At 41.6% G+C, this 27,848-nt stretch overlaps 1 protein-coding gene across 1 annotated transcript; it reads left to right on the forward strand.

The window, feature by feature from the left end:
- Positions 1-8,317: 8,317 nt before the first annotated feature.
- Positions 8,318-11,131, forward strand: LOC124073880 (peripheral myelin protein 22-like). Its single transcript, XM_046416424.1, has 5 exons — positions 8,318-8,576; positions 9,342-9,432; positions 9,603-9,696; positions 9,811-9,951; positions 10,032-11,131. Exons 2-5 carry the CDS (start codon positions 9,355-9,357, stop codon positions 10,187-10,189), a joined length of 471 nt encoding a protein of 156 aa, XP_046272380.1. The 5' UTR covers positions 8,318-8,576; positions 9,342-9,354; the 3' UTR covers positions 10,190-11,131.
- The last annotated feature ends 16,717 nt before the right edge of the window (positions 11,132-27,848 follow it).

The raw sequence follows: 27,848 nt of genomic DNA on the forward strand, positions 1-27,848 counted from the left end.
TGCCTCATTCACACCACAGTCTCCAGAAAAACGTCATGTTGACAGCAAAAGCCTCTGAGGGAGTGGAGCCTGCGTATCTGCGTGAATTTGTGTGCATGTGCTCAGAAATGCAAGTGTGCTTATGTGGGTGTTTGACCGACTTGGTGAGCAAGAGCGAGGTTGGACAAAATGTGAATCGGAGCAGGATGGAACAAACAGAGAAGGAATGGTGAAGTAATGATCCAAATCACTTTCTTTGCTTTTTTTCCACTATTCTGCTGCTGCATGCTCCAGCTGTGCTGCTGCTGCTGCTTTGGGCCAGCCAGGAAGTGTTGGAGGGGGGGAGTGTTTGGGGTGGAGGCAGGGTGAGGTCACCGTGCTGTTGGCCCCTGGGATGGGTGGAATGAGGAGAGACAGTTGGCCCACTGTCACAGCTCTGTCTATACATTCCTAATCTTATTGTTAACTCAGCCCTTCACAAGCAACATATGGTACGTTCCAAAGTGTTCCAGCACACGCATCTGGAACACCACGCTGTGCTGCAGTTTTGAACGCTATCAAACACAGACCCCCTCTTTCATGTAGGTTCGCATAGAGTGAGAGTGAGTCACCCACAGAGCCGTAGGCATATTTAGAGACCTCTGTGTGAGTGCCTGGCCCTGCGTGCCTTAGATGCCTTGGGTGTGACCAGGGTGGCCTGCAGTGCGTGTTTGTAGTGCGTGTGTTTAGGTCGCCAGACGTCTGCAGCCTGTCCCATCACTTCTCACTGAGGAAAGAGAGCCAGCCAGACTGCGACTCAAGCAGACACACACACACACACACAGATGGAGGAAAGGCTACTCAATGGAAAGAACCGCTGATAGAATTTGGAATTTTCTGGTCACCAGCAGTTTCACTGGAAATTAAGCACTGGTCATTTTCAGGCCTTCGCTGTGGCACTGATAAACCCACACGGCCGCTCATTAACAATGAGAGGCAAAACACTTTAAGTGTCACCACAGAGTTTCCAGTTTTCTGTGAAGTTTCCAGTCACCCATTGTGCAACGATTACACTGTAGTTAGTCTGGTGATTCTCAGGACTTGGCCAGCTCGGCCTACTCCCTCCTCCCACAACCACGTGTGTAGGTTTTACAGACTGGGAGATCTACAAACCCAACCATGACCTCAGAGAATTAAATATTCTCCTCGGAAAACCCCCACATCCCCACAGTGGTAGTTTAGGTTGTCAGCTGCATTGTGATTGTATGTGTAGTTTTTGTGTGTGTAAGAAAGAACGAGACACCAAGACATATCATGTTTGTGGCTTTGTGACTGTTTTCCATGAGCATGCATCTCCAGCTTGTGCTTGCTTTTGTGTATGTAGTCAACATATGTTTGTACTTGTGGTCTTTTCATACCATACATTAGTTATTAAGCCCAATAGACGGACGTTTGGTCTTGCAGGAGCCTGCTTTTTTAACAAGGCTGAAGCTGAACTGTAGGCCCACTGTAATGAGAGCCCAGGTAATTGTTTTGAAAGGGTAACTTTATAAAGGAAAAATATAAAAACAAGCCCTGTTTTCAATTAAGTCTTTCCATCCCATCCCCCCACAAGTTCAGTCCAAGCTGCTATGCTATATTTTCTTCCCTGAGTTCACCACGTGTCTACACCATATGGCCAAGAACAGGATTTAATGTAATTTTTCCGCTTGCACATTCTAATAGCAAGTTTTCAGTTTTGGGGAGAAAAATGAGGCCTAATTTAAAGTCATTCATCTCCTAACCTTTTTGTTTTGTTTTTTTTCCCTCATGAGAAGGTAAAATTCATCATGTGAAAGGAACTTAGCAGAGCACATGTTTTGAAACAGTCATATGGGTGGGGAAACAGGCTAAGGTCTCATCTGGAATGCATAAAACATAACAATACATCCCAACATCCCTCATCACTCTGGATCAAGAGCGAGGTTAGGCGGGGATGGGAGAGGGTGGGATCTGCTATGTCTAAATTCCTGCTGGTGTAGTATAAGATAATGCTGTGGTCTGTATACATAAAGATGTTCTTCCCATGCCCTCCTTTATATTTGTGAAAATATTGCGGTGTTGGTGGTAGGAAGCTTTTCAGTTTGTCTTGCAGGTAGATCAAAGTGATAATTTGCTAAATCTGCATTTTATGGGGGTTTTGAAACATCTTTTAACACAGTGGCAGTTTTGTTTGTGCTTTAAATTTTAAAGATATTGCTCTACAATAATGCAGCCAGTACTGTGATAAATGTTTCCTTAGATTTTCCTTTGACGAGGTTTCTGTGGAAACAAGTCTGCCCTGACCGATTGTTTTTCTGGTTATTCCAATCTGATTTGTTTTGAGCTCATTTCTGACAAAGCACAGAAGATTTTGTTCTTGGAAAAACCTACCGGACATATTTAGCTTTTATAAGCCCTCATGAACTCACCACTATGACATCAAATAAATAAATAAATAAAAAAGAGCGTCACAAGACCATGAGGGTACAGCTATGAATGTGGCTCTGTGAGGCTGTACTGAGCTAAATGTTAACATCAGTACACTACCAAACTCACAGTGCTTACCATGCTGATTTAGCATTTAGCATGGTAGCATTTGCTAATAAATAATACTAAATTCAAAGTATAGCTAAGAAATGTAATTACAAATTATAATTGGTGATGGCATCAGATGATTCATCTAAAGGAGGACATGGGGGATTTCACTAAAACCAAAAATGTTTATGTACTGGAGCCACTTCAAGTAATAACAGGGGGTCGCCAAAATCGGTAGGGCTCATGAACAATATTGCATGGCAATTCATGAAATGGAAATTTCAGTTTGGACAAGTGTGTTGGAGCAAGTGACAAACAAACTGAACAACAACATCTGCCATCCTGAGAGCCACCCTGCCTGGCAATATAAAAAAGATATGTATCATGATGAATTTCTCCCTCATTATAGCTGTACAGTCAGGGAGAGGCATTTTACAGACAGCATTTGGGTTGATCTTGGAATGAAGGTTGAGCAGTAATACAAAAATATTTGTCCATATGTGGTTGTTTTCAAATGTGTGCGTTATCCATGTGTGGATTTGTAGCACATTCTGGTGCATCTCCGCATCTACCAGAATTCATCAGCGTGTCCTCACCTCCTCCTTCACTCTTCCACTGAGAAGCGCTGTCAGTGGGCCTGGTGCAGATCTCGTGTGAGTGGCTGCTCTGGGCTGCAGTCCAGACCGATGCCGACGGATGAGCACACATACACAACAAAGATTCTTTCCTCCAAGTCGGGCTTTACGACATGGCCGCAGCTTCCCTTAGCCAGGCCACGGTGCAGTCACTAAGCTAGCCATCACATATGTATGGGTATTACCACATTCCTTAAAGACAAACCAAAGCTTGACCAGCCATCTTCTTCTACAAACACTGACAGGAAACCAAAACACCATGAGTATTATGGATTCCATTATCAAGTTTGGTCTCATGTATCAGCTGCTAAATGACTCATAGCACAAGCAGCGAGCCTGATCAAGAGGGAGATAAATCTCCTTCAGCAGTGTGATTTAGAATGATCTTATTCATGTTTACTCTTCCTCCATTCTTTCACACAAAGCAACAGCTAGCCCATTGCCAGCTGTCCTAAAGCTAGTGATACACAAACGTAGTGATAGTCAGAGTCTTACACTTGTGGTAAAGACATACTGATGGCCTCAGAGTACAAGAACTGCACTCAGTGCACATCATGTAAACTCATCTTATCTTAGAGACTAAACAAGCTCAATGCTAGGTGTTTGCAATGGCCCATCATGACTTTTGACCCCAGAGGCAGACCTGTATACAATTTCTACAATCATACAACTTAGAAAAACCTTAGATAATGCACCAATAGCCAGTTAGGATCAGCTCCTTTATCTCCAGGTAAACCTGATTTGCAAAAACTGTGCTGGCAATATTTCAGGAAAGAAAGTGTTCCCTGGCACACACCTCTCTTTGCATAAAGTCTGAATTGGCAGCCTGAAAAGGAAGTGCTGCACTGTTAGCTGTCAAACGAGCACAGATACTCTGCTTGGAAAAGATAGCACATCAGCAGGAACGAGGAAACCACTGATAACAAGCAGGCAAAAATTCTATTCTTCTCTAAGAGTTGAGGAGGACTTTAGCTGCAGATCTCAAAGCAAATAAATCATAAGACCACGTGCCTGTTTATTCAGACATTTGATTGTAATTAAATATAACTAGCATGGAGTGTGTCTGATGCAGCTTAGATATTCATCCGTAGATAAGTGAGCTGTGAGATCTGTGCGGAACTGAGTGCAAGGCAATTCAGATTGAATTCTTTCATAGCTTTTATTGCTTCATTCCAAACCCCTGAGGCCAGTAACACTCAGTTTCAGAGCAACAGTTTGTATGCTGCTCTTGCCTGTTGGGATGTGTGCACTGATGACATCGACTCCAACAGGAAGCCAGGAGCTAATGATTAGCACATGTTTAGGATCACTAGGGTGCCGCAATCTGGAGTTCATCATGCTGTATGTCTCTGATTTATTTTGTTGTTGTTGCTTCACAAGGAGGGACAGGCCCATTTCTAAAGGGAACGAAACTAAGCCACTCTGCCCTCTAGAACATCTTGGCCCATTTTATCTGATTTCACTCCCAGCCAATGGGCATCTTCAGATTAGTCATGGTCCATTTTGGAGCTTCAGAGTTTGAAATGGGAAAGGTGAGACGGGCCATGTGATCCTACTTTACACTTGCACACAGACCTGCATATTATGGTGTTTTGACACAGAGCAGAGAGGTTTCTGATAGTGCAGACTCTAAGAGATAAGCTGCAGACACTACGTATCGCTGCATTGTTTGAATAACCATGGTCTGTGTTAACACGTACGCTGGCATCAGTGTTGTTATGCGTGAACATGGTAACATGGCCTTGCTAAGTGTGCCATCCTTTAACGTATGTCTGGAGGGCTCCTCTGCAGCTCCTCCTGTGTAGTCGGTGGGATGTTATCTGATAGTCACTAAGTGGTGAAAGGCAAACATTACATGCTGCACAGAGTGGCCAGTTCAGGCCTGAGGATCAGGCAACACAAGGAAAAAGTCATCCACATCCTGGAAAGAAGAGAATGCATCTGCAGGAGGAATGTCGCCGTCTACAGTTTCAGAGTCAACTGAGTAATGCATTTTGACCAAACCAGGCCACGACGCAAACCGGCCAAATTACCCCAAGCTGCAACAAAAGCATGAAGTCCTGTGAGCAGCTGGAGAGGACTCCAAGGTTTCCCATCTGTGATGAGCCAGAGATGACCAATGAGATAACCTAAGAATTTTTTTGTGTGTGTGGACAGGCGTTGTCAGCTACTCCACATGATATGTGACCAGACTGCCTTTAGAGCTTGAGTGTTTCCTCTTGTTTTGGCAGTGACTTCCATAGGTGAAGGAACACTGAGGTGTTCCACCATTTTCTCATATTCCCTCAAGCAAAATATGCCTATCCAGCTGTCCCATTAAGATGTCTTCCAGCCAGGCAAGCCGGAGTAACGTACAAAACCAAAACCACCTAATCCCTAAGTGTCTCACTATTCCCTACGGTCTCATGGTTGTTATTGAAGCTGGAGCAGTCCTAAAGAGTCATTTGGCCACTCCTGCAGGTGGAGCCCAGTGCTGTATACCAGGGCTGGGCTTGAACTGAGGATGACTCATTTTGTCACAAATCAGAGGCCAATTCCAGTAATAAGCTTCGGCTGTAACACAAGTCTTGACCTGACTCACATGAGCCAAATGCAAACCTCAGATCATTTGATGCCAAAAAGAAAACCGAAAGCTAGCGCTGACCTTGCCCTTACCATTGAAATCCAATCCAGAAATACTGGTGTAGTTGTAAATTCAGATCTAAATTTAAATAACCATATCAAGCCAATAACAAAATCAGTGCATTATCACTGTTAGATGAATTAGATCCATGTATTCTCTTAGGTTTTTTTTAAAAATTAAAAACAGATTTTTTTCTCAACAAAGGCAAAGCCCAGTTTTTCAGTATTAAAGTTTGTACTTTCATTGAATAAACAGCAGTGAAATCACTATGACTGTTCTGTGGTCTTGTTTTCGGTCAGCTGTTTCACTCGAGGTACTGCAACAGTTTTGCACAAATCTGTGAGTTTTATTTAGAGGAACAGAAGAATACTCCAATTAATACCACATACTTACCTAAATAACCAGCTCTCTTAAATCAGCTCACCTGTGTCCTGGCGAGTCCCTCAGTGAAGTAGGGCGTGCCGGTTTTAAATTTCGGCAGCGGCCTAGTCACAATGACTGTGACTATAGTAACTGGTGGTCACCTGTTCCTGTCAGTTTGCTTGGTAATTCTTCATTGTAAAACAAACAGGAGGTGTGTGTGTTTTCATTTGGTGAGGGTAAAAATGGTTTCCAGCGCAATCAGATCATAACTCTTCAGGGTTAGGGTTGAGCTATCACTGACTGCACAAAGTAATCATTGAAAGAGGTTGGTGCGAATAAGCATGCAGGGTAAAGTGCAAATAACTCTACATGTATCTATTAGAGCGTCCTCACAATAACTGGGTGTGTGTCACACTGAAATAATTATCACAAAACTTTAAAGAATAACTGTACAAAAGATTCATTTAAAAAGGCAACAAGTGCATGTTTTTATCAGACTTATTAAAGATCCGACAACTGTATAATGACGTGATGGGCGCAGCCTCACAGTTCATTAAATTAAAGTTAATAAAAGTTGCAATAAAAGAAGGGTGGGGCTCTTGTAACTGTAGCTCACTGCAGTCAAGCTTCATTTGCTGATGAATGTATCACAGATGCTTTGTTATGAGAGTGCAGAACAACAACAACAGCAACACAACAGCTTTATAAAATAAAGTTATCTTTTATTCATGACATTGTTTTTAGCACTTCAGCGACCCTTCACTTCTCACTTCTCACATCTCACATCTCACTTCTCTGTATGTGTGAGTAACAGACTGTATGTGAATCCTCTCTGACCAAAGAGGAGCTTTGGACCACAGGGACGTTAATGGTCTCACACACACACACACACACACACACCTGCTTCAGCTGGGCAGCGAGGTTTGACTTTTCACCCTCCTGCCTCTGCTGCTGGCACGGCCCCTCCCCCACCTGACCACTGCACCAATTACAACTTCATAAACAGCCGCACGTCCAGCTGATTGTCAAAGAGCACTCTCTCTCCACCTCCTCAACCTCTTACAGCTCCTGCCTCAACCCGGCATCCCACAGCGAGCCCCAGCTGCAGCCTGCAGTTCCTCCCCTCACGTGTTTACAAACAGACCACAGGAATCCACCTGATGAGCCAAAAAACTGCACAGAAGAAGAGGGGTGGGTTCAAGCTGTGTTTCTCTGACTGCAACAGTTGATCACAGTCACGTTTGGGCTGGGAGGGTTTCAAAACATCAAATGCATGCTTGTTCTTTTGTCACTTTTGTCGTTTGCTTTCTGACTCGGTTTACAACTTTGTCGCTTGTGAGGAAATGGTCTGAGACCGCAGCGTAATGAGGGATGCAAAAGCACGGCGGGCTGCGGCAGGCAATCTTTGTCACTCGTCCTTGGAGATCCATCAATTTAGCGTGACCGAAACATTGCACAGTGTTAACTCCCTTTGGCACTGGACAAACTCTCCCTTCTGTCTGCAGACGCAGGAGTAAACAGGAGGCCTGCTTCACACACCCACACACACACACACACACACCACACCAAACCATAAGCACACACACACACATGCACACATGCATTCTGGGCATACCTTGGGGCCTCCAGAGGGCTGGTCTGTTCACATGAAAATACACACACACACACTCACACAAACTGCAGAAAACTGTTAGACGTGTGGTTTATAAAGCTCAATGTGCATGTTTAAGTTTACCAGTCAGTGGGGCTCTGCAGGGCTGTCCGGCCACTTTCATCCATCTGGAGCAAGGCAGAGAGTCCTTCCTGACCGTCCTGACTGCTCAGAGCTCAAACTCTTGGGATTTCAGGTGCCTGCTGTAAAGAAAACGACGGCGGTGAAGGACAGCGAACACCATACAGAATCAGGCCTTCAAATGACAGCACAGTTATGAACTACACCAACAATACATGAATCATAAAATGACTGAGTGTCACAGACAAAACACGCCTTTCTTTGGAATTTAAATGGTTATGTCATAATGATCTTTTATTAGTACTTCTGGAATTGTTTCGCAGGGCACAAACACAGAGATCACACACACTACGTTTTTAAGGCTTTGCACAGTAACACCGTATGATACTCCATACAATCCCAAACTGGTTTGGTACAATCCAGATGATAGGCTGCCACGGCAAGACGAAGAGGAAGAAAGAAAGAAAAGGGAGCGAAAAAAAAAAGGAAAAGGTTTTGGAGCTGGCCTCTGGTGACGTGCAGGGCCTGCAGGGCGGTGTTCTCAGGCGGAGAAAGAGTCAGACTCGGGTGTGTGAGACACATCTGGAATAGTAGGCTAACTGCAGAGAAAGAGTCGAGAGGAGCAGAACTCCGCCGAAACTTCCCTCAACTCCTCATTTCAGCTCTCTCTTTTCACGGACACAAACCTCTCGCTTTTTGCTTTTTTTTTGTAAGTTGGAATAATGTGTTGGAGCGTTTGGTTTTTTAAATTACTTTGTTTTGTTTGGGGTTTTTTTTTTTGGCCACTCATACAGCAGGACTTCACCTCTGGACTTAAAATCGATGTTGGATTTACTTATACCGTGAAAATGTAGTTTTATGTCTCATATGTTGCGGCTTAAACTTCAATTACTCGCTCGTCTATCAGCAGTTTCGCTTTAGATGTACTTTACAGTCCCATACTGCAGAATACGACGGTGAAGGTTGAGGCGCACGCATGGCGGCATTACGCTGGAATGTTTTTTCATGCAGATGGGCTGAGTTTGTTTTCCAGCAGCTCGCACTGATCAGTCGTGAATCAGTGTTTCTTACACACATGGACCGCCAGCGTTTCTTCCCTTCTTTCTGTTTTCTTTTCCACTGATTATGGAAACAAGCACTGCTTAAATTGATGATTTGTAAGCGCTGGGACTTGTAAATGGATCAAAAGTCCAACTATTGTGAAATCAGCTTGATGATCAGTTTCTGCAGCCTGATGTTAAAGTCAGCATTGCAGCAGTTTTTAGCCCCAAAGGCAAGAAATTAAAAGTTCCTTCCGTCCTTCATTTCTCTACGTATGTAAGGTGATACTTTCAGAATGAAGTAAACATTGCGGTTGGTGTAGAAGTGAGGGGGTGGCGCCATCTAGCGGCTAGTTTGAGCGGATATTGAGCTTGCAACTTGGGGTTGTAACTTCATGTGGACTGACTTTCTGTGTGTCATGTATCCCCTCTAGATCTACTTGAAAAATGCTGCTCATCCTGCTTGGAGTGCTCATCTTGCACCTTATCATCCTTATTCTTCTCATTGTGTCAACAGCTGCCAGTGTAAGTTACAGTTTTAGTTCAAATAGTGTAAAATGTGGAATGAAACAGGGACATGATGTGCAAAAACCTCTAGCTTTGTTATTTGTCTTTAGCTATTATAGCCCTGACTAAATCTCGAGCTGTGGACAATGTATTGTTTTTGAATTGTTCTGTGTTGTTGCGTTTACCAGACTTGGACTGTAGGTGGGGATAGGAGCACAGATCTGTGGTACAGTTGTGAGACAACTAATGGAGGCTACCACTGCCACCCTGCCAACAATGAAGGTTTGTCAGTATTCCTGAAAAAACAAACTAAAATGCCGTATTGTACCTTCATTGCCTTCCCAGTTGTGGATGTGTTTAAATTCATGCTCTCCATCATTTCTGTCTGTCATCTAGATTGGATCCAGGCAGTTCAAGCCCTCATGATCTTGTCGATACTCTTCTGCTTCTTCTCCCTCATTGCGTTCTTGTATCAGCTGTTCAGACTGGTCAAGGGCGGACGCTTCTTCTTCACCGCCATCTTCCAGGTCTTGGCAAGTGAGTACAACCTTTCGTTACACCCTGAGAGCAGATGTGGGTGGAGATCCTTCTCAACTCTCCTCTCATCTCTTTCCTAGGCGTGTTTGTCATGTGCGGGGCGATCATCTACACCGTGATGAGTCCGGATGGTGCACCTGGGACGCAGTTTGGCTACGCCTACGTGCTGGCCTGGGTGGCTTTCCCTCTCTGTCTCATCAGCGGCCTCATTTATATTGTCCTGAGGAAGAAGGAATGAGAGAAAGAGCAGAGGAGAAAAGAGGAGGGGTAGTTAGGATACCCCGTAGGACCACACCGCACTGTGCCTACTGCCCACAGACCATAGACTGACATCCCAACAATACAACAAAAGTGCATGTGTCACTAACAATTGTAAACACTAAATTTATAACTGCTGGGGATCTTTTTTAAAGCTGTATTTCGATATCCATTATGCTCCCATCACATGCTGAAAAATTTCACATCCGTTTGCTTTGTGAATTGTAACAAAGGCTGAGTGTCACTACACACGTTTCCTATGGTGACTTCAAAATGTGTTTAGAAATGCATTTGTGACATATTGACTTTTGTTGCATCCCGGCACCCAAGTTCCACACATGCATTGTGTGTCATAACAAAGACTAAGAGTAATCCTTCCTTGCTACAGTACAAAGATGTACATAGTGTCTGTGGTTTTTAGACATATTTATAACATTTTTCATACATTTTGTACATAGTGTTGTCAAGTTAACATTGTCATGCTCATTTTATGTGATAGAGTTTGTGTCTCTCACAAACTCATGCAGCTGTGCCAAAGAGATGTCGCTTCAACTGCCAGTGTCAAGCTTTTTAAAATTTTGTCCTCTTTTTTTTGAGTGTTGACTGCTTTGAAACATGTGCCTTACTCAGAATACCTTTGTGTTCTTCTTAAAGGAAATGAGAACATCCTCAGACATTAAAAAGAAGAAGAAGAAGTGTTATTAAACTCATGAAGTTTTTAGGAATTATCATTGTACTTGATATGCCAAATAAATTGTTTTGCATTTTGTAATCTAGTCTTGAAAAATGGTGCTTAGTATCTACTATTCTTGAAATGTATACTTTGTGTTGCAAGTGTGTCATGTCCTGTGATTAATTTGCTTTGTACAAAACTAAGTTTGCATTTTTGTCAGTATTCTTTGAAATAAACCCTTTGAAATGAGTTCTGCCTCCTAGTGAAACGTTTATCCAGTCATATGCATAATACATGCAAGTATACTATTCATGAGTCTTCACAGCACAGTGATGTTTTTATTTTATGCTTCTTGTTCAAGGGTTTGAACTCATACAGATGCACAGTATTAAACGGGTGGTATGCTGGGAGTGGCAAAAGACTGAAGTGATTTGTTGTAGTAGCTTCATTGCACCACTTGGTAGCGCCATGACACAAAACACTGCCAGGACTTTGCCCTCATTCACCTGCAGGAAATGGGTTCATCACAAAGTCATATTTTAAGTTAAGCATGCTCAGTTTGAATACAGAAAGTTATCTAAAGATTGTTTCATCACTTTATCAACGACAATCAAAATCTTTGAAAAGTTACTGTTTAGAACACGACAGCCACTAGTTAAACGTGTTTCTGTGCTTTGATTCGTACTGTTGGTTCCCCAGCTTCCAGATTGTAAAAACACAGGCTTAATAGAAACTAGAAATAGCACCATCTGGCTACAGTCTGAGGACATGCTCAGGAAGGAGGAAAAGTAAATAGGATTTCTAAAAATATCATGTTTGGATCATTTAGATGCCAGACAGTAATGAAGTGAAACTTCTCATAAAAGACATGAGATTCATGTTGAGTATTCAGATCGCAGTGATGGTCCAAGTCACTCTGTATTATTGTTGTAAAATAATGAAAGATTGTAGTATCCAAGGTGTAATAATCACCAACAGAAGATGTGTTCATGTTTAAGGGTTTTTGTTTTATTCATTGGTGTGAGTATTCAGACCTTTTACTCATTAAAATACAGTAAAGCCACACTGTAGTGTTTCATGTAAATGTCTGTCCACTGAAGTATGCTTGAAAGTAACAGTATCATTTCTGTAGAATAGCCTATTACAGAATAATGTATATTGTATTGCTGGATTATATTTTCTGATGCATTATGTAAGCATCAATAATATGGCAGGTAGTAAAAGTTGGAGCTTGTGGCAACTTCTTGTTTGATGCTTGAAAACTTAATCTATAACAACTTTTTAGTTGAGTTTTATTTTGTATTAAAAATAAAAAGTACAATATTAATAGAGATAGAAAGTAGAATGAAGAAATACTCAAGTAAAATACCCCAAAATTCTATTTAATTATAGTACTGGAGTAAATGCACTTGGTTCAGTTCCACCACTGGTTTTGTTTTGCAGGTCTACATGACAAACAATTGGCAATAATCTATATTTTGGAAGTCTGCTTAAGCTTTTCAGTCAGGGAGTGAATGTTCATGTCCGAAAGAAACCGTTTCACAGATCCCATTTGCTCACACTTCCACCAGGTGGTGACTGAAACTCACTTTTCTTGTCATTCTTTTTCTTCAGGACTCTTTTCTGAAGTTTTTCAAGTTTGAAAAAACTTGCCAAAACTCATTTGACTCACTCACAGTCATTTTGTATAAAATATATCGCTGTTTCTTCCATACTGAAGGAAATACATTTTCCTGCTCGGTTTGCTGTTTAAAGCACACAAGACCGGGGTAACATGACACTAATCTTCTCTCGTTCTCCCTCTCAGAAGTTGGCACCACAGTGGATTATTGAAATAGGATTCTGCCTTTGATCAGAAGCAGTTTATAGATGTCTTATACTTAACATCAGAAACAAAGTTTATGGCTGCCAGCTCTCAAATCTCTGAAACTACAGACATTATGGTGTGCACATGATGTACAATTAAAAAACCGACTGCTGAATTTTTGACATGAGAAGTGACGGCTGCATTTGTGACGAAGTGAGATTTGAACAAATATTGTTGTATAGCTTTAAAAAAAATGATGTAATAGTAAATAAATCCTGGTGTCTGTGATTTACACTGTTGATTGATCAGGGTTATCCTCCTTTTTTATAGTGCTTGAGAAGTCAAAAACATAACTTACATGTTTATCATTTATCCTTTCCATCACCCCTTTAAGCTGCATGCATGCATATCTTTTGCATGTCTTTTTGAAAGAATTTCCCTTGGGGGATAAATAAAGGAATTCTGATTCTGATTCTGACATGCTGATCAGATGGCAAACCTTAAATGCAGAATTATTAATGTTGATCATCAAGTTGTGTGTCAGTTTCATTTTACTTCTGCGTGATATGAATCAGGGCATCTTCAGATCCCAGACATTTTCACAGAAAACACTAGCGGCAGCCAAGAAAGACAAACACAAACCTTTTTTTAGCTGCCTACCAGATGCCAAGGTGCAATTACCATAAGTTCACATACTACCCAACACCATCTGTACACACACTTGTAGGCACATGCAAACACCTGCAGTACACTGTGTACAAAATCAGAATTCTTTACACAAACACACCGTGTACACAACATGCATCATATCCCACACAGTCTGTGTGAATTTTATATGTATAATAATAATAATTCCGGATGAGTGTGTAACATGCAGACAAAGAATTAAAATCTCATCCTCAGGTTTCTTGGTTAAAAGATCTCATCCTAACCTCATCAGTCCTGACACAAAAGAGAGGCCAGTTATTGCTGCTCTGGTTAAAGTCCCTGGGCATACAGATAACATATTGAGGATGTCAAGAAAACTCTGGAGGCCGATAATGGCCTCACAGCTCCATTTCAAACGTGGTTAACCTTAAGGGTTATTTATCACTGGGAGGGTCACTGGGGGGCACTTAGTATTTACTGCAGGACATGCATGATGGGGGAGAGGGGATAGAGAGGAAGCCACCCTCATAACTATCCACTGGGTGCTTACTTTGGCGGCCGTATACATACATCAACACTGTTAAACTCCTTGATAAAGACCAGGATGTTTCACTGACATGTCCGACTCCCCTTAATGTTAAACTAAACATCCAAGGACGTTTACAGGTCGGCAATCAAGCGCTTTCTCAGCATCCCAGGAACACATCATTTCCATAAGCCTGTGGTTGGGAATTTCTCTGGTGAGGCAGTAATGGTCGTGAAGCGGCACATACAATGGACTGCAGCCAGCTGATGGTTCCCTGAATGAGACATGTGAGGACTTCAGAGGAGGCCGCAGCCCTGCTCTCTTCTTTCTTTTTAGATTTGCTGCCTTTTTTTTCCAGGGTGTCTGTCTCCCGGAACAAACCCCAGAGCCTTCAGATGTAGCTAAACGACAGAGAAAATGGGCAATCCCAGTTTATTCAGAGCTGATTTCATCACGCCCATAAATCTCTGAGAAATCAAAGCCCATCTTATGGCCGCCCCTCTCCTCACCCTTTGTCTTGCTAATACACATTAGAGTGCGGCTGGCTGGCCACTTTGACAGCAGCTCGAACAGGATCTGGGCAAAGTTGCAAATGTGGAACCTGGAGGCACCTTTGACCCGTGACCCCTGCAGTTAAATCTTGCCACTAGCGTCTGCCTCAGACCCCTGCCATGCAGAGGAATCTCCCAGCTTCATTTCCTGCCTAAAACTGCCTGAAACTCACAGGGAGACATGAAGATATATAGAATGAAGATGACAAGGGCATGGCTTGAATAGTTGTTTTTCCTCTTCAAATAAAAAACATTTTTTGAACACACTCATGACCACAAATTCACACAGACTGCACATGTGCATATGTGCACCCAAACAACCAGCTATCGAACACACTAGAGACTGACATAAATGCATTCATTATGAATTATGAGTGAGTAAAATCTCACAAACATCTATTCCTCATGCTCTTTAAAGCATGGGCACAGATGTGAAAGTTTTTCCTGCAGTATTCAGTTGTCAGAGCTGTAAAACCTCAGCCATGCAAAGAAGTTTGCCATGTTTTCAGTGAAGATTTAGATTAAAGTTTAAAAAAACAGCACCACAGAGTGTATTTATTCATCCCAAGTGACCGTGAAAAATATTTGATTCGAAACATTACTCCAGAAACTTGAAATTTAATTAAAACAGTGTGTTATTAATAATTTAGTGCCAGCAGCAAGATTCAACCAGTCACAATCATTTAGTAAGTACTGAGGTGGATGCACTGCAGAAAAAAAGAAGGGGGGGAAAAAAATCAATTATTCACTGCTATTTTTACGCACATTAAATCTGGTTCCATAAATATCAGGGAGGAATTTGAGAAGCTACCATTTGGTGCTTCATTGTGGTGTTTCCCTTCTTATTTCTGTCTCCTGACATACACACAACATACACCTGCATATTTAAGACATGTTCAAAAGCTGTATGGCCACTAGCCAACAACAAAGACCTTCTAATCCAGCATTGGTGGCTAACAAGGGTTTCTGTACTGGTGTGACAAAGCTACTGAGGCGAGCACTTCTCCTTTAATTATACAACAGTGAGTCGAAGAGTGTCTTGCTGCTCTCTGGTGTTTCAGGCCTGAGCAGAGTTCCTCCAAATTAGAGAGCAGTGTGACAGTGCCGAGATGCATCACTGTGGGGAAACACGGAGCAGCGGTTACACGGCTGCTGATCCATTTATGGGCTTCGAATAGGCTTCCCACATTTGAGTTGGAGATGAAAATATGCAGATAATTTGAGAGAGCTTGTGAGAGCCTGCACATACAGGCACATGAAGATAATTACACACAAAGATGGCACAAAAATTATTTAAAAACACGTTAGAGTTAAGATTCTCTTCTCTTCCAATCTAAAATAAAACCAGCTGTCACCCCGAAACGCAGATATTAAAAAAAAATCTTTGATCATTTGTGTCCATGGAAATGTGTCTTTGCTGTGACATAAGTCTCTTATTAAGTGTGAGGAGACTCCATGTGGTGTCAAAGGGTGACAGCACAGAGATCCCTCTGTTCAGCATTACTCTCAGTATCAGAATTAGCGTCTTCATGTACTTGACTTCTGTATATTCATGTAAAATGTAACCAAACTCTGAACGTTATTTCGGTGCATTTTTGACTTCTACGTACTTAACCACAGACATGCATAAGTAGTCCAATTGCAGCCGCTCATCTGTCAGTGGGCTAAATAAGCCCGAGCGGCGGATGTGATATCTGCTGGCAGATCAAATGAAGGATGGCGGTCATGGCCTAATTGAGGGGTCAAACTGAAGTAGCTGTGTTTTTTCAACCTCACTGACCCTGGCCAGTGGACCCGATCTTCCCCGGTGGATTTCAGAGAGGATGGGGAGCCAAGATCAGCCAACCTGTAGTAGGTGTTTAGTGTGGGTGTCTTTGTTTGTCTTCCCAGCCTCGAAAACCTTCTCTGGTGACTGATGATTCAGAGTCTTGGTGGCTGCCAAACTCTTAGAAGAAGGAGAGCTAGAATTACACCTTTAGTAAACACTTCACCGCCTAAAGTTCAGAGAAGAAGGTGGATGCGATTGTTGCGTATTACAGCTAAAAGTTGTCTATACCATGACACCTCTCTAATCTTTCTGAAAGGTCGTCAGCAGCAAAATTCCCTGGATCACTTGCATCCTCTTATTAGATGTAACAGCCCCCTTTTTTTGTTTGTTTCGTTTTGTTTTGTTTTTGTAAAAAAAACAGCTCAGCATTTGCCATGCTGCAGCTGCAAATTTTAACAGCCAGCTCCACTTACGGCTATTGGACCACCCCACAAGCTTCAAGCTTTGTTATTGTCTGTTTCAATTGCTCCTCTGTGTTTTTGTCTTCTCTCAGAGTGACTGACATGGATTCAGATACAATGACTGACTGAGTGTAACCAAGTTTTTAAAAAATGTTTAGAAGATATAAACACTGTGTTATCCTCAATGTGAGCAAAATGTGCCTTTATTTTGAAGAGGTTTAAAGCAGAGGAAATTGCTTCCTATCTGCAAATTCAATTCTAAGAATGTATGAGTAAGAATTCCCAATTACAGCTTTAACGAGTGTTGATGTGTTAGAGACTGGACAATGTAAGCAGCACAGAGGCCAAAAAACCTTTTCAAAAGCTGCTGACATAAATCTGTAAACACTAAGAAAGCCAAGTTGTAAGCATTAAGTCTAAATCTTGTTAAGCAACAATTAACCCTGTCAGTGAGAATGTTCAGACACCTAAACATTGAGACAGAAGGAGAGAAAGACGGCAAGAACGACAACAGAGAGAAATACTTTCTCAGAGTAAAGACTCTTGGGTTCAGATGGGGTTAATAAGTTCCCCTAAACATCTGCGTGGTGCAAATATTGACTGAGACTACATCTAACAACCTGGTCCATGTCTGATTTCACAAACTAAAGAGCCCAAACAGCTGCTCTGTGGTTGCTTCACTTCTTGTCCTGAGCAAATCCAGACCAGTCCAGATGTACTTCAACCCAAATAGCTAATGATCCAGACAATCCACAGCAGAGGTGTATTCAGCCAAGCCACAGAGGTCTTCTGCCCATGTAGCTTCATACAACATGTATTTACATTTAAATTTAGGTGGCAAGTTCTAGTGGTCATTGGAATTATGCTGCTAGCAAAAGAGGAAGTCAGGTAAGGTAGCACAATAGTGACAAAGTCTGTAGAGGAAGGAGGATGGGTAAATAACATATTTACTTTAACCCAAACCATGACCCTTTCCTCAACCTAATGGATTAGCTTTGGTGCCGAGCCATTACCAAACTGCAGCCGATTCTAGACGTTAACCTCGAGACCTGCCTGACACTGCTTCTCTCTAACTGTCATATATGTCATTTTTTGGAATCATTGGCAATCTACTTGTTTCATTGCTTCGGTACAAGGGTGATTGTTTATATTACAAAAGAAAAGCTGCAGAGAGATGGACACACATCCTATTAGTTCATCACATATCATTTGAGAACAATCTGACTTTAATGAGAAGAAAGAAACAATATATTCTCCTATTGCATCTTTTCAGTAGATAATGATATTATTATGTCTGGGGAGGAACATTATTTAATTATCTGAATAATGTAATCTAATTCTAACTCCTATGTTATTGGGTAGCAAGTCTAATTTTAAACATCTGAGCAAGCCAACATGAAATATAAGATCAACGCAATGTTGTTTAAGGCTATTGTGTAACCCAATAAGTTTTTTCACATAACAATTAGGATATGTTATGGAAGTAATTAACAGTTGAGTGAATGATCCACCATCAGTTCTGAGCTCCTTGAAGAAATGATTTGTTGAAAATCACTGCTTTGCCCCAGAGGAGGGTCTTTCTGCTTCTTTCTTATGCAGCTTGTGTCAAAATAACAGACACAAGTCAGGTTAATCCAAATCTCCCTCAGAGCCTCATTCAGTTCCTCATTGGTGGTGTCGGGCAGAGAAAGCGCCCCAGGCCTACACAAGGCTATGAACGCTATAAATGTGTTATGGAAAAGTCTGAACTGGTTAATGAATTATGATTGAGCAAGAAAACACTTAAAATATGCCTCACCCAAAAACAGACGCACCCTCTGCTCAGCTGGCATATACCTCATAAGAGCCTTATATACCTCTGGCTGCTGGAAGGTGGATTATTCTCTACATCTATAAACATCTATCATTTCTAAAAGCATCAACATATAGAGAAGGAAAGGGATCCGATAATGGATGCAGTGTATATAATCAAAAATACTATCCTATCCATATCAAGCTTGATTTCTCATTCTTCAACAAAATCAGACTTCAAAAGAAATCTTCATTCTTTGCATGGCAAACAAGTGATCATTAGCCGTATCAAAAAAGAGCATCGACGAATGAGCCAGTTAACCTTTCAACCTGCAGACACAGGCTTCCTGATTGGTCTGTGAAGTCAAGCACGAAGCCTTGTGTCACTTCCATCAAACCAGCACAGAAAAGCTCTGTGGACAAACGTCTGTCTTCTTCTCTTTTGTTTTCTTTGTTGAAAGTCTGCATTCAGGAAAAAAAATAAACACATTTTCACAGAGTTGTATGTTGCAAGAGAAAAACTATTGAATCCTTAGAGAAAACATGCAAACATGAATCAGGTACATCTCTTCACTAGTGTGTAATGTCATGGGAAGAAGAGGCAGTCTCATTGCTAAACATGGACCGACTCCTTTTCTTTCAACATGGTTTTCAAATGTCTGCAAACTTGGCTGGAGATAAACTTTGTAATTTCCTCCTCCTCAGCCAGTAGCAGAAACTGATGGCTGTCAGAGCCTTGACCCTTTTGCTACCTGCATTTCAAAGAAGCATAAACTGCATACCTTTCACTGATTCATCCAAGAAAAATAAGTGTGCCACTCTGTGCTTGTTCTGCAGTGCAGATCTATGACTCAGTGTCAGCACATAGTGTGAAAGTCTTCCATTAACCACTGTCACTGAAAACCCCTGTGCATTCATCTATTTGTTGAATACGAATAAGAGCACTGGGAAACTTAAATACGTGAATACATGCTGTTAGAAATAGTTCTAGTAGATATCCTACTATCTTTGACAGGAATAATGAGCGCTTTTGCAGCTCCATTGACACCCCGAGTGTACATATTCACTGTAACGAGACTTTTCCATCTGTGGCTGTCAAGGTGTCAAGAAGGCTTTTGACAGCTCCAAAGTTCATACCAGGTTCGTTTATGCAGAGTTCACCCTCTACTGACATATGGCCAGTAGTGGAGCAAACATCAACACTAAACTTTTGGCTCATAAAAAGCAGGATTCATGGGAGAAAGTGCTGGTTTAGCCAGGGGTGAGATGAGGATTTGTTCGCTGTAAAGGGAGCCCAGCGGTCAAGTGCTGACTTGATATGGCCTCAGAGCTGTACATCATTCCAGTGAAGCACAACAACTGGTAAGCAGTTCATAAGTCATCATCGGTCATGTTACTTCATTTTGTTCAAAATCTTTTAAAGCAATTTGTCAATGTTTAGAAGTTATAAGTGAAAAATGTCAAAATAGAGGGATGTACTTTAAAAGATAACATGGCCACAACAGCAGTGTATGCATCCACACATAAAGACCAACACAGTACAGCAAAAGATATTGATGAGAGCAGTCATTTCTTTCCCCGCTGCCACCATAATCATAAAGGCCCATTGATTGTCAACATACGATAGAAGGACTATGCAAGGACAGGACTGTAAGTCACACCTCTGCCCCCTATTTCCCACTTGCACAACAAACATCATAAACCTGATCTGGTCATAAAAATCATGATTTATTGAGTCACTAACTTGTTCCTTTGCGCACACATTGGGTAAAACCTTATCTATACCATGACTGTTATGAATATGAACTGAAAATGAACTCATAAAACCTCCCATAAATGTTTTTCATAATCATCCAATAAAAAAAAAACAAGCAGAGTGCATGTGTTAGCTGTACTATAACCTCACAAGTAAACAAAAATATACCGAGCCAGTTGCCTCATTCGACATCCAGTGTGTGCTTGCGTGTGTGTGTGTGTGTGTGTGTGTGTGTGTGGTTACTGCCCAGCCAGATGTCCAGACCACAGCAGCATAATGCCAAGCTCATGAGGGTTCATAGGTCCTGTTCAACCGCTGCTGAAGATGAGTGGTGAGTGGAGCTGACCAACCCTGACGGCTGTGGCTCACCAAAATCTGACCTCGGTGCAGTCTGTTGAAAACACTGTGAGGCAGGGTGTTGCAGGACATTGTGCACCAGAAATGTTCCCACCAAAGTTTTTTTTTTTCCTGTTATTGAAAGGTAAATTGTTGCTTTCTGAGTTTATCTGGGAATGTTTTATCACTCAGAGGGTTGTTTGTTTTTAAAGTACAGCATAATGTGAAAATAACTTTCCATAACCTCCTCCCATCAAGTATGTGTTTTTGAATTTCGCTGCTACACTCGAATGTTTGTCCTTCACTGTGCAGAATGATGTATGTACTGAGACTGACACGCGATGGCTGTTTTCACATTCATCTACTGAAGTGGGAAACTTTGCAAGTGCTTACCTTAAACCTGAGCTCAAGAAGCACACATGCAAGCAAGATTTTTTTGATATTACACTAGTTTGAAAGCACAATAATGGTGCAGCAATCAACTTACACAAATGTAAGCTGAGAGAACGTGAAAACTCTTGTCACATGCACTCAGAATGGGCTTCACTGAAGTAGGAGACATCTTGAGTTCAGCTAAAGTTTTTGAAATTAACAATATTTTCATGCTCATGATTTACAGATTTTTAAACGAGGGAGAAGGAGTAGATGTAATTTTAAGAGTTTTGAACGGGGTGATTGAACTTTTATTTATTATAGAAACACCATCATTATTATTCCAAAGAGAGTTTTTTTTCGGTAGTTTATTCTACAAGAAGACATTATCAAACTCACTGACTGTTAAAATCAACAGGGCCATTAATCCCTGTTTGGAAATGATTCCAAAAATTATTGTTTGTTGCACAAAAATCGTACAACTTTCCAAGATAACATATTGCATGAATTCATAATTCACACCCCATAAACTATGTCACAATGTACTATGTGAACCCCAGGCTGTTACTGAACTTTAACATAGATTTGTGTCAGGCGAGGAGACAAGGACGAGGGCAGTGCAGCGATGTCAGCTACTACACTGCCTTCAATTTAAATTAAGAAACTGGTAGTGTGCACTTGCTTCCTGTCTTAAGAAGCTTTTCAAAAGATTAATTGCCTCACACCAGACTTTTACAATGTAGGTCAGATATTGAGCTTTATTTCAGTCTGTTCATTATTTGTGGGGGGGGGGGGGGGGGGGGGAATGAGCATAGGAAGAAAGAAAAGAGAAAGTCAAAAGAAGCTAAGCGCCTCTGAACCTTCTGAGCTATAGTCATGATGTCTCTGGGTGGAAGTCGAGTTCTTGATGAGCTAAAAGTGATTTTTCAAAGTTCGTAGGGCATGAAGCCATCTATAAAGCTGACAGGTCTTTGATCCTGTGGTTTTCCATGATTTGTTTCTGATTAATGTGGAATTTGGTCCTTTCATTCATGTGGATACGTCCCCTCCTGTTAACACACACGCGCTCATACACGCACGCACACATGCGCTAGTCTTTAGCCCTGACTCTGCTTCATCATAGTCACACAGCGCTGACAGACCAAACGCGAGAGACGCCAGCACGCAGCTGACTCCAAAAAACTGCATCCCAGCGCTGCAGGGAACACAGCCTGTTTTCCTCTGGTTTGAGAACAAGGAATGAAAAATGTCACCCCGAGGGCCAAATGTAAGAGAATAAAAAAAAAAAAACACAAGGAAAGAATTTGCTAAATAACGGATCAGCAACCATGATACAACTGGAAAGTGGTTTCATTGAGAATTTACTGCACAGTGTATGATACACTGCCTGGCCACAGTAAACAGAAGATGTTCCAGGTGATCTAAGAAAACATTACCTTTTATTTTACTTGGTTTTGGACAAAAAAAAAATAAAAAATACACACTTACAGAGCCAAGAGAAAATAAAAAATGTCAGCATTTATGTAGAACACTTGCATGTTCAACCACAGCAGGCTGTTTGAATTCAATGCCCTCTCTGTCTCAGTAGTATGGGAATGGAAACTTCATGCAGTATTCTTGATTCTGACCTGAAAGTTGCATCCATCACTATCCATTTTACAACTACTTGTCCTGGTTAGTCTCATAATTGGACACTAACTTACCTAATTTCCCCTCAGAGATTAATAAAGTCATCTATCTATCTATCATAGTCAGGAAGAATGCAAGCAGAGCAACAGCTTCCTCCAGTTATTCCCATTGGATCCTCAGGCCCATTCCAGCCAGCAAGGAGATTAGAGCTGGATTTATACTTGGCATGTATGCAAAAAGAGACATCATGTATGACCTATCATACTATGTATTGTACCTTTAAACTAAATAACAAGTCCACTTTAAATGCATCCACTCAGGTGACTGTGCCCTCAACATCATCAAAAGGAGAAGTCCACATGGCTAAATCACCTCATCCAGCTCCTTCCAATGCGGAGAAGAAAAGAAGAGAAGGAGAAGGTTTTTTCTGCTGAGCTTCTCATCATTTAGGCTGAATCTAAATGTCCTGACTTCACTGCTCTCGCAGACTCATGGACTTTGTGGGCATGTTCCCAGGAAGTCTGCGAGTGCTGAGGGCTGTCCAAACCCACATTTCTTGCACTCCAGAAAGGCTCTCAAGTTGACTTTCTGCATACTTCACCAGACTTCACTGATATAACTGCCCACAATTCATTGCAAAACAGATGTGATAATGTAGTTTTTCCGATTGTCAACTAAAAAAACCAACTTAATATGTGTAAAACAATTACCTTAAGACGTTACTTAAATCTTGCAGGTCAGAAATAATATTCAACCGCATCATGAAACAGACTTATTGTCTAAGTCACTTCAGTCGATTCTTTCTGTCACAACCCAAATTAAGTCCAGCTACCATGTCCCTTATGTAACATCACAAACCTGCTTGTGAAAAGGCACACCCTCATTGGTGAATGTGTTTCAGAGCAAGACGTATGACCTCAGTATTTGAATTGTAAAGGATGTCTTCTCTGCAGAGTCCTTACAAAACCAGTTTAGGCACACTGGAGAAAATTGATGTCAAAGTTAGCTTACAATTGTGAAACATAACTATTAGGAGAAATGAGTCAGACAAAATGGCCACATGCAGCCTATTCTCTGAGTATAATATAGTCATTAGAGTGATCATAGTAACTGTAGTACTGCAGACATAATTGAATTAGTCTGCCTTGTCTCCCCTAATATAGAGAATCTCTCAGTCCTCTGAGCCATGGGTCACTGGTTGGTGGAAAGAGTTTACCAAGTGACCAGAGAGGAACACAAACTGTTTAACGGTGTGAAGTTATATGGACGTAGCAGGGATAATGTCCCTGTTCTGTAAATGTGAGATGACATACATTAGAAAGTGCATGTGTGTGTGTGTGTGTGTGTGTGTGGGTAAGCAATGAGGACAAGTTTGAAACCCTAACCACCCACCCATTCGCCCACATTATGATTCCTCCCAGCCTTTCTCCTCTGCGTGCTGTTGAAGGTTGCTGCAGCAGCTGAGAGCCAGAGCTGGGCAGGGAGCAGGATTGAGCGGGTGGTCGCCTGCAACCTCGCTCTATCAAACATCTCTGAACATGGGGTTAGGAAATATCCTTGGCCTTGTGGTTCTGTTAAAACTAATAGTCATCCAACTACTTACTTTTCTTCTCCATGTGTGAGGCGCTATGTGGTACTCCTTTTAACATTCTCACTTTATGCAGCGCAAAGTATGACCTCTTGTCTGTAAGCAGTTTTATTTATTTATTCATTCATATGTTTGGTGGATTAATGTTACCTCAAGCTCCAAATTAAAGGTAAAAACATTTTAGAAAAGGGGAGGAATGTCAATAAATTTACATTTAGACACACATATGCATCCAGCCTGATGCCCTGAAAACTAAGTATGTACTGGAAGAATATTTGCCACAGAATTTATATCAAAAGCCAGTGAAGTATGGTAGTGTCCCCTGCACGTGGCAAGTAAGTACAGGTGTGGAGGTCCAATGCTAGATGGGTATGTAGCGAGTCTAACTGATACAGAAGACTAAAGTCATGTTTTGTAGTTTAAGTCACCTCTGACTACAGTCTTTTGCTAACCTTAACTTTAAATGGTTTAGTTGTCGAATTTTAACCATACATTAATGAATGATTTTCTTTGTCAGAATGTTTCCCTGCGCAGATATTGTAAAGTGAAAATAACAAAAACACTGGACATTAAAGAAGGTTGGCATTGAACATTATTTATTTGTTCACGGTAATTGTGTTTGCTTTCTCTTACTTTGCTGCTGTTAGTGTCATTGTAAGTATTGTCAGCAAGCATTATTATTTACTTACTCATTCATATCTGTACTCCTTTAGTGCAAAAATATAACAGTGTCAATGCTGTTGTTGTTGTCTTCTTCGGGTAGACAAGATGCTGTCATGCAGGCTCTGACAGGTGAGAAGAGATTTTTGAGTATGCGTACAAAAGATGGCTGGTGTACTAGATTGGAGGTATTTGATTGAAACAAACCTTGATGGGTTTGGAGCCTCACCTTCTCAAACTGGCACAGCGGCACTCAGCACCCTCAGTGCCGCTGCTGACGTAGATGTAACACTCACTGATTGAAAAGTTAAATAGTATGTGACATGTGAAGGGAAAACAACAGAAGAAAGACACTTTCTGCCCTATAGATAGGATGGCTGACCCAGATAAAGATCTCTCTTGTGGAAGAGGCTGAAATTAATTCCATACTGTGACAAGCTTCCCGTCTCAACTGACGTGAGAATGGAAGCATCGATTGTGCACCCTGCTACTCCAATGATGAAGATGTTAATAATGCTTGGGGGAGGGGGGGGCATCCAGCAGCTCCCACGTCTGATATTATACAAATGTTGTGTGCCAATTTTGCGAAGTTATGGCAAAGCAGCTTCATTCTGCCGCAAGGATGGAAGGAGAGAAGATCAGAGAAGCTTCGATTCCTCCACATAACTTCGACCAGCTGGTGTACACCCACAGAATGGAAAAGCTGCCTGTTGTCTCACAACTTGACTTAATGGAAGTCATCAAAGTGGAAAAGCAGCAGAGAGTAAGGTTTTGAATGAATTACAGCATAATTGCGGAGGCTTTTAGATGTGGTATGATGCAGCACGGCTAGAATATGAAGGGAAGGAAGGAACAAGAGTAGGCAGATACCAAGGCAGATTCCTCGTAGTTTGCTGGGGCATGACTTGGAATATATTCTTTAATAGGTTGACTGTTTGGCTAAATTAATGATTGGAGTTTGTAGAGTGAAGAGGAAATATCAGCATCTCTATCATCTGACATGTTTTGCTTTACTGTCTGTTTCGAGTTGGAGCAACAACTTCTTGTTTCAAAAGAGCAAATATAGTAGCTGAAAAAGAAATCAGAGCTTGTCATCTCACTGACAATGACTGACAGCAGTCCCCTGATACCATGGCAACACAAGGAATTCTACTCAATAGAGCCCATGACGAATCAGGACCTTGATGTTCGCTGCTTTCCAACTGAGGACAGCAGAGGGAGGGAGATCAAGGACAGAACTCATTCAGATCAGGAATGGTTTCCAACCTTTATATAAGAAATGAAATTTGATAGCAAGAGTGGATTCTTATTGGGAATCAATTTGAGGCTCGCTATTATGAATCATTACCACAGGTTGGCAGTTGGATGTGTGAAGAGTGCAATAAGGCAAAGAAAAGTGACATGTATGTATCATTTCAATAAATCCTGCAAGTTTTCTCATTTAATGTCCTGTAGGGAGTGTGTTAGCTTTGCATTATTTTGGGCTGTGTCCAAATTCTAAATACAGTGGTACTGCATTGGTTTGCTACAGGTACTGAAAGGGAAAAATCAAGTATGATTCAGGTAGTAGAGTCAAGCATCAATATATCAATATATCAGATTTGTATTGCCTCAGGATTCTTCTGGTGAGAGTAATATTCATAACTTAGGATGCATGCCGTCTGATGGTTTTACCAGAAATCTCCAAAGCAGTTAACGGAAGTTAACCTTTAGGTTTTGGTTTTCTTGTTTATTATATTATCCAGCCTAAAATGAAAACAGGGAATATTTTCCATTTACAGAAGGAGAGAGAAGTCATGTGTCTGTATGGATGGGAGATAAGCAGAGTCTGTTGCAGGGGCCGTCTTGGGAAATTTCTGGCTCCATTCTGGCATTGCTTTAATTTTTGTTTAATCCCAGGAGCAGAAGTTTAACGAACCAATTAATTGCAAAATCAGATTAAATCCCTGAAAGCCTCGAAATGATCTCTGTGTGAAGTGTTTCTGTGATGCTCAAGGCACACATATTATTGTCCCCAGTTAATTTAAGATCTCTGTTAAAAGCCAACAAGTCTGTGAGTCATGAACTTCCACTATCTTCCCTTTTTATCCTTGTCCACAGTCATAATGAAATGCTCCACAACATAACTTCGTTAGATATATTGCCATGTGAGCTTGTATCTGCCATGTCCGGAAGGAGCTGTCTTGTAGTCAGAAGCACTATTTTAAATATATCCGTATCTGTGACGCACATATGTACAGATAAATGTGACTGTCTGGCCCTGAGACCAGCTCAGACAGGACTGTGCCTTCCACTCCAGATTAGCACCAGCTAAAGGCCAAGGATCCCCCTGCTCGGCCCCTCTGAGGTTGCAGACAGACGACAGACCATGCAACAGACAGCCGAGTCAGTAATCCCACTGAGGGTCCTGCATATCCCTCACCCCTTAAGGACCAAATCTTGGATTATGAAGGTGACATTGGTCCATAGAGAGTAGGGGGCTATGCTCACCTCGTTGCACCTTACACATACAGAGAAAGCAGGATGAGACTGAAAAAGCACTGAGATGTCTGAGCTGAGTGGGGTCATAAGTTGTAAGCTTGAGCAGTTAAGGCTGATTACTGAATTGTGTCATTTCAAGGAAATAAGGGCATATGTAAAATCCTTTAAAACAGTGTGTTGAATCAGATACGCCACGCAAACTACTTATGCTTTTTAATGTGCTTTGACAGCAGAGATATTGAGTTTTGTGCCATAATTCCAAAGCCAAAATGGTTTTGCTATTAGGGACTCAATGAGTGGCCATGCTGAGGTAAAGTGATAAAGTCATTATAATGGCATGCCGCTGGGATTTGGAGAGGACTGGTCTGGCATAATGGAGAGTCCAAAGTGGTACCAGGCAGGCGGGCGACTGCAACAAATAGTGTTGGGAGACCACAGAGTGAGCATTAACGACACAACTGCCTGTATTGGTTAGAGGGCCCTTCTGGCTTCATCTCCATCCTCCAGGGATTCTCTGGTTACAACACATGGATTTCATTGGTTTTGATGCAACTACCAGTCTACATGACAGCATGTGTGTTTATCCTCTGTA

This window comes from Scatophagus argus, chromosome 16, assembly GCF_020382885.2.
Source record: "Scatophagus argus isolate fScaArg1 chromosome 16, fScaArg1.pri, whole genome shotgun sequence".
Lineage (NCBI taxonomy): Eukaryota > Metazoa > Chordata > Actinopteri > Scatophagidae > Scatophagus > Scatophagus argus.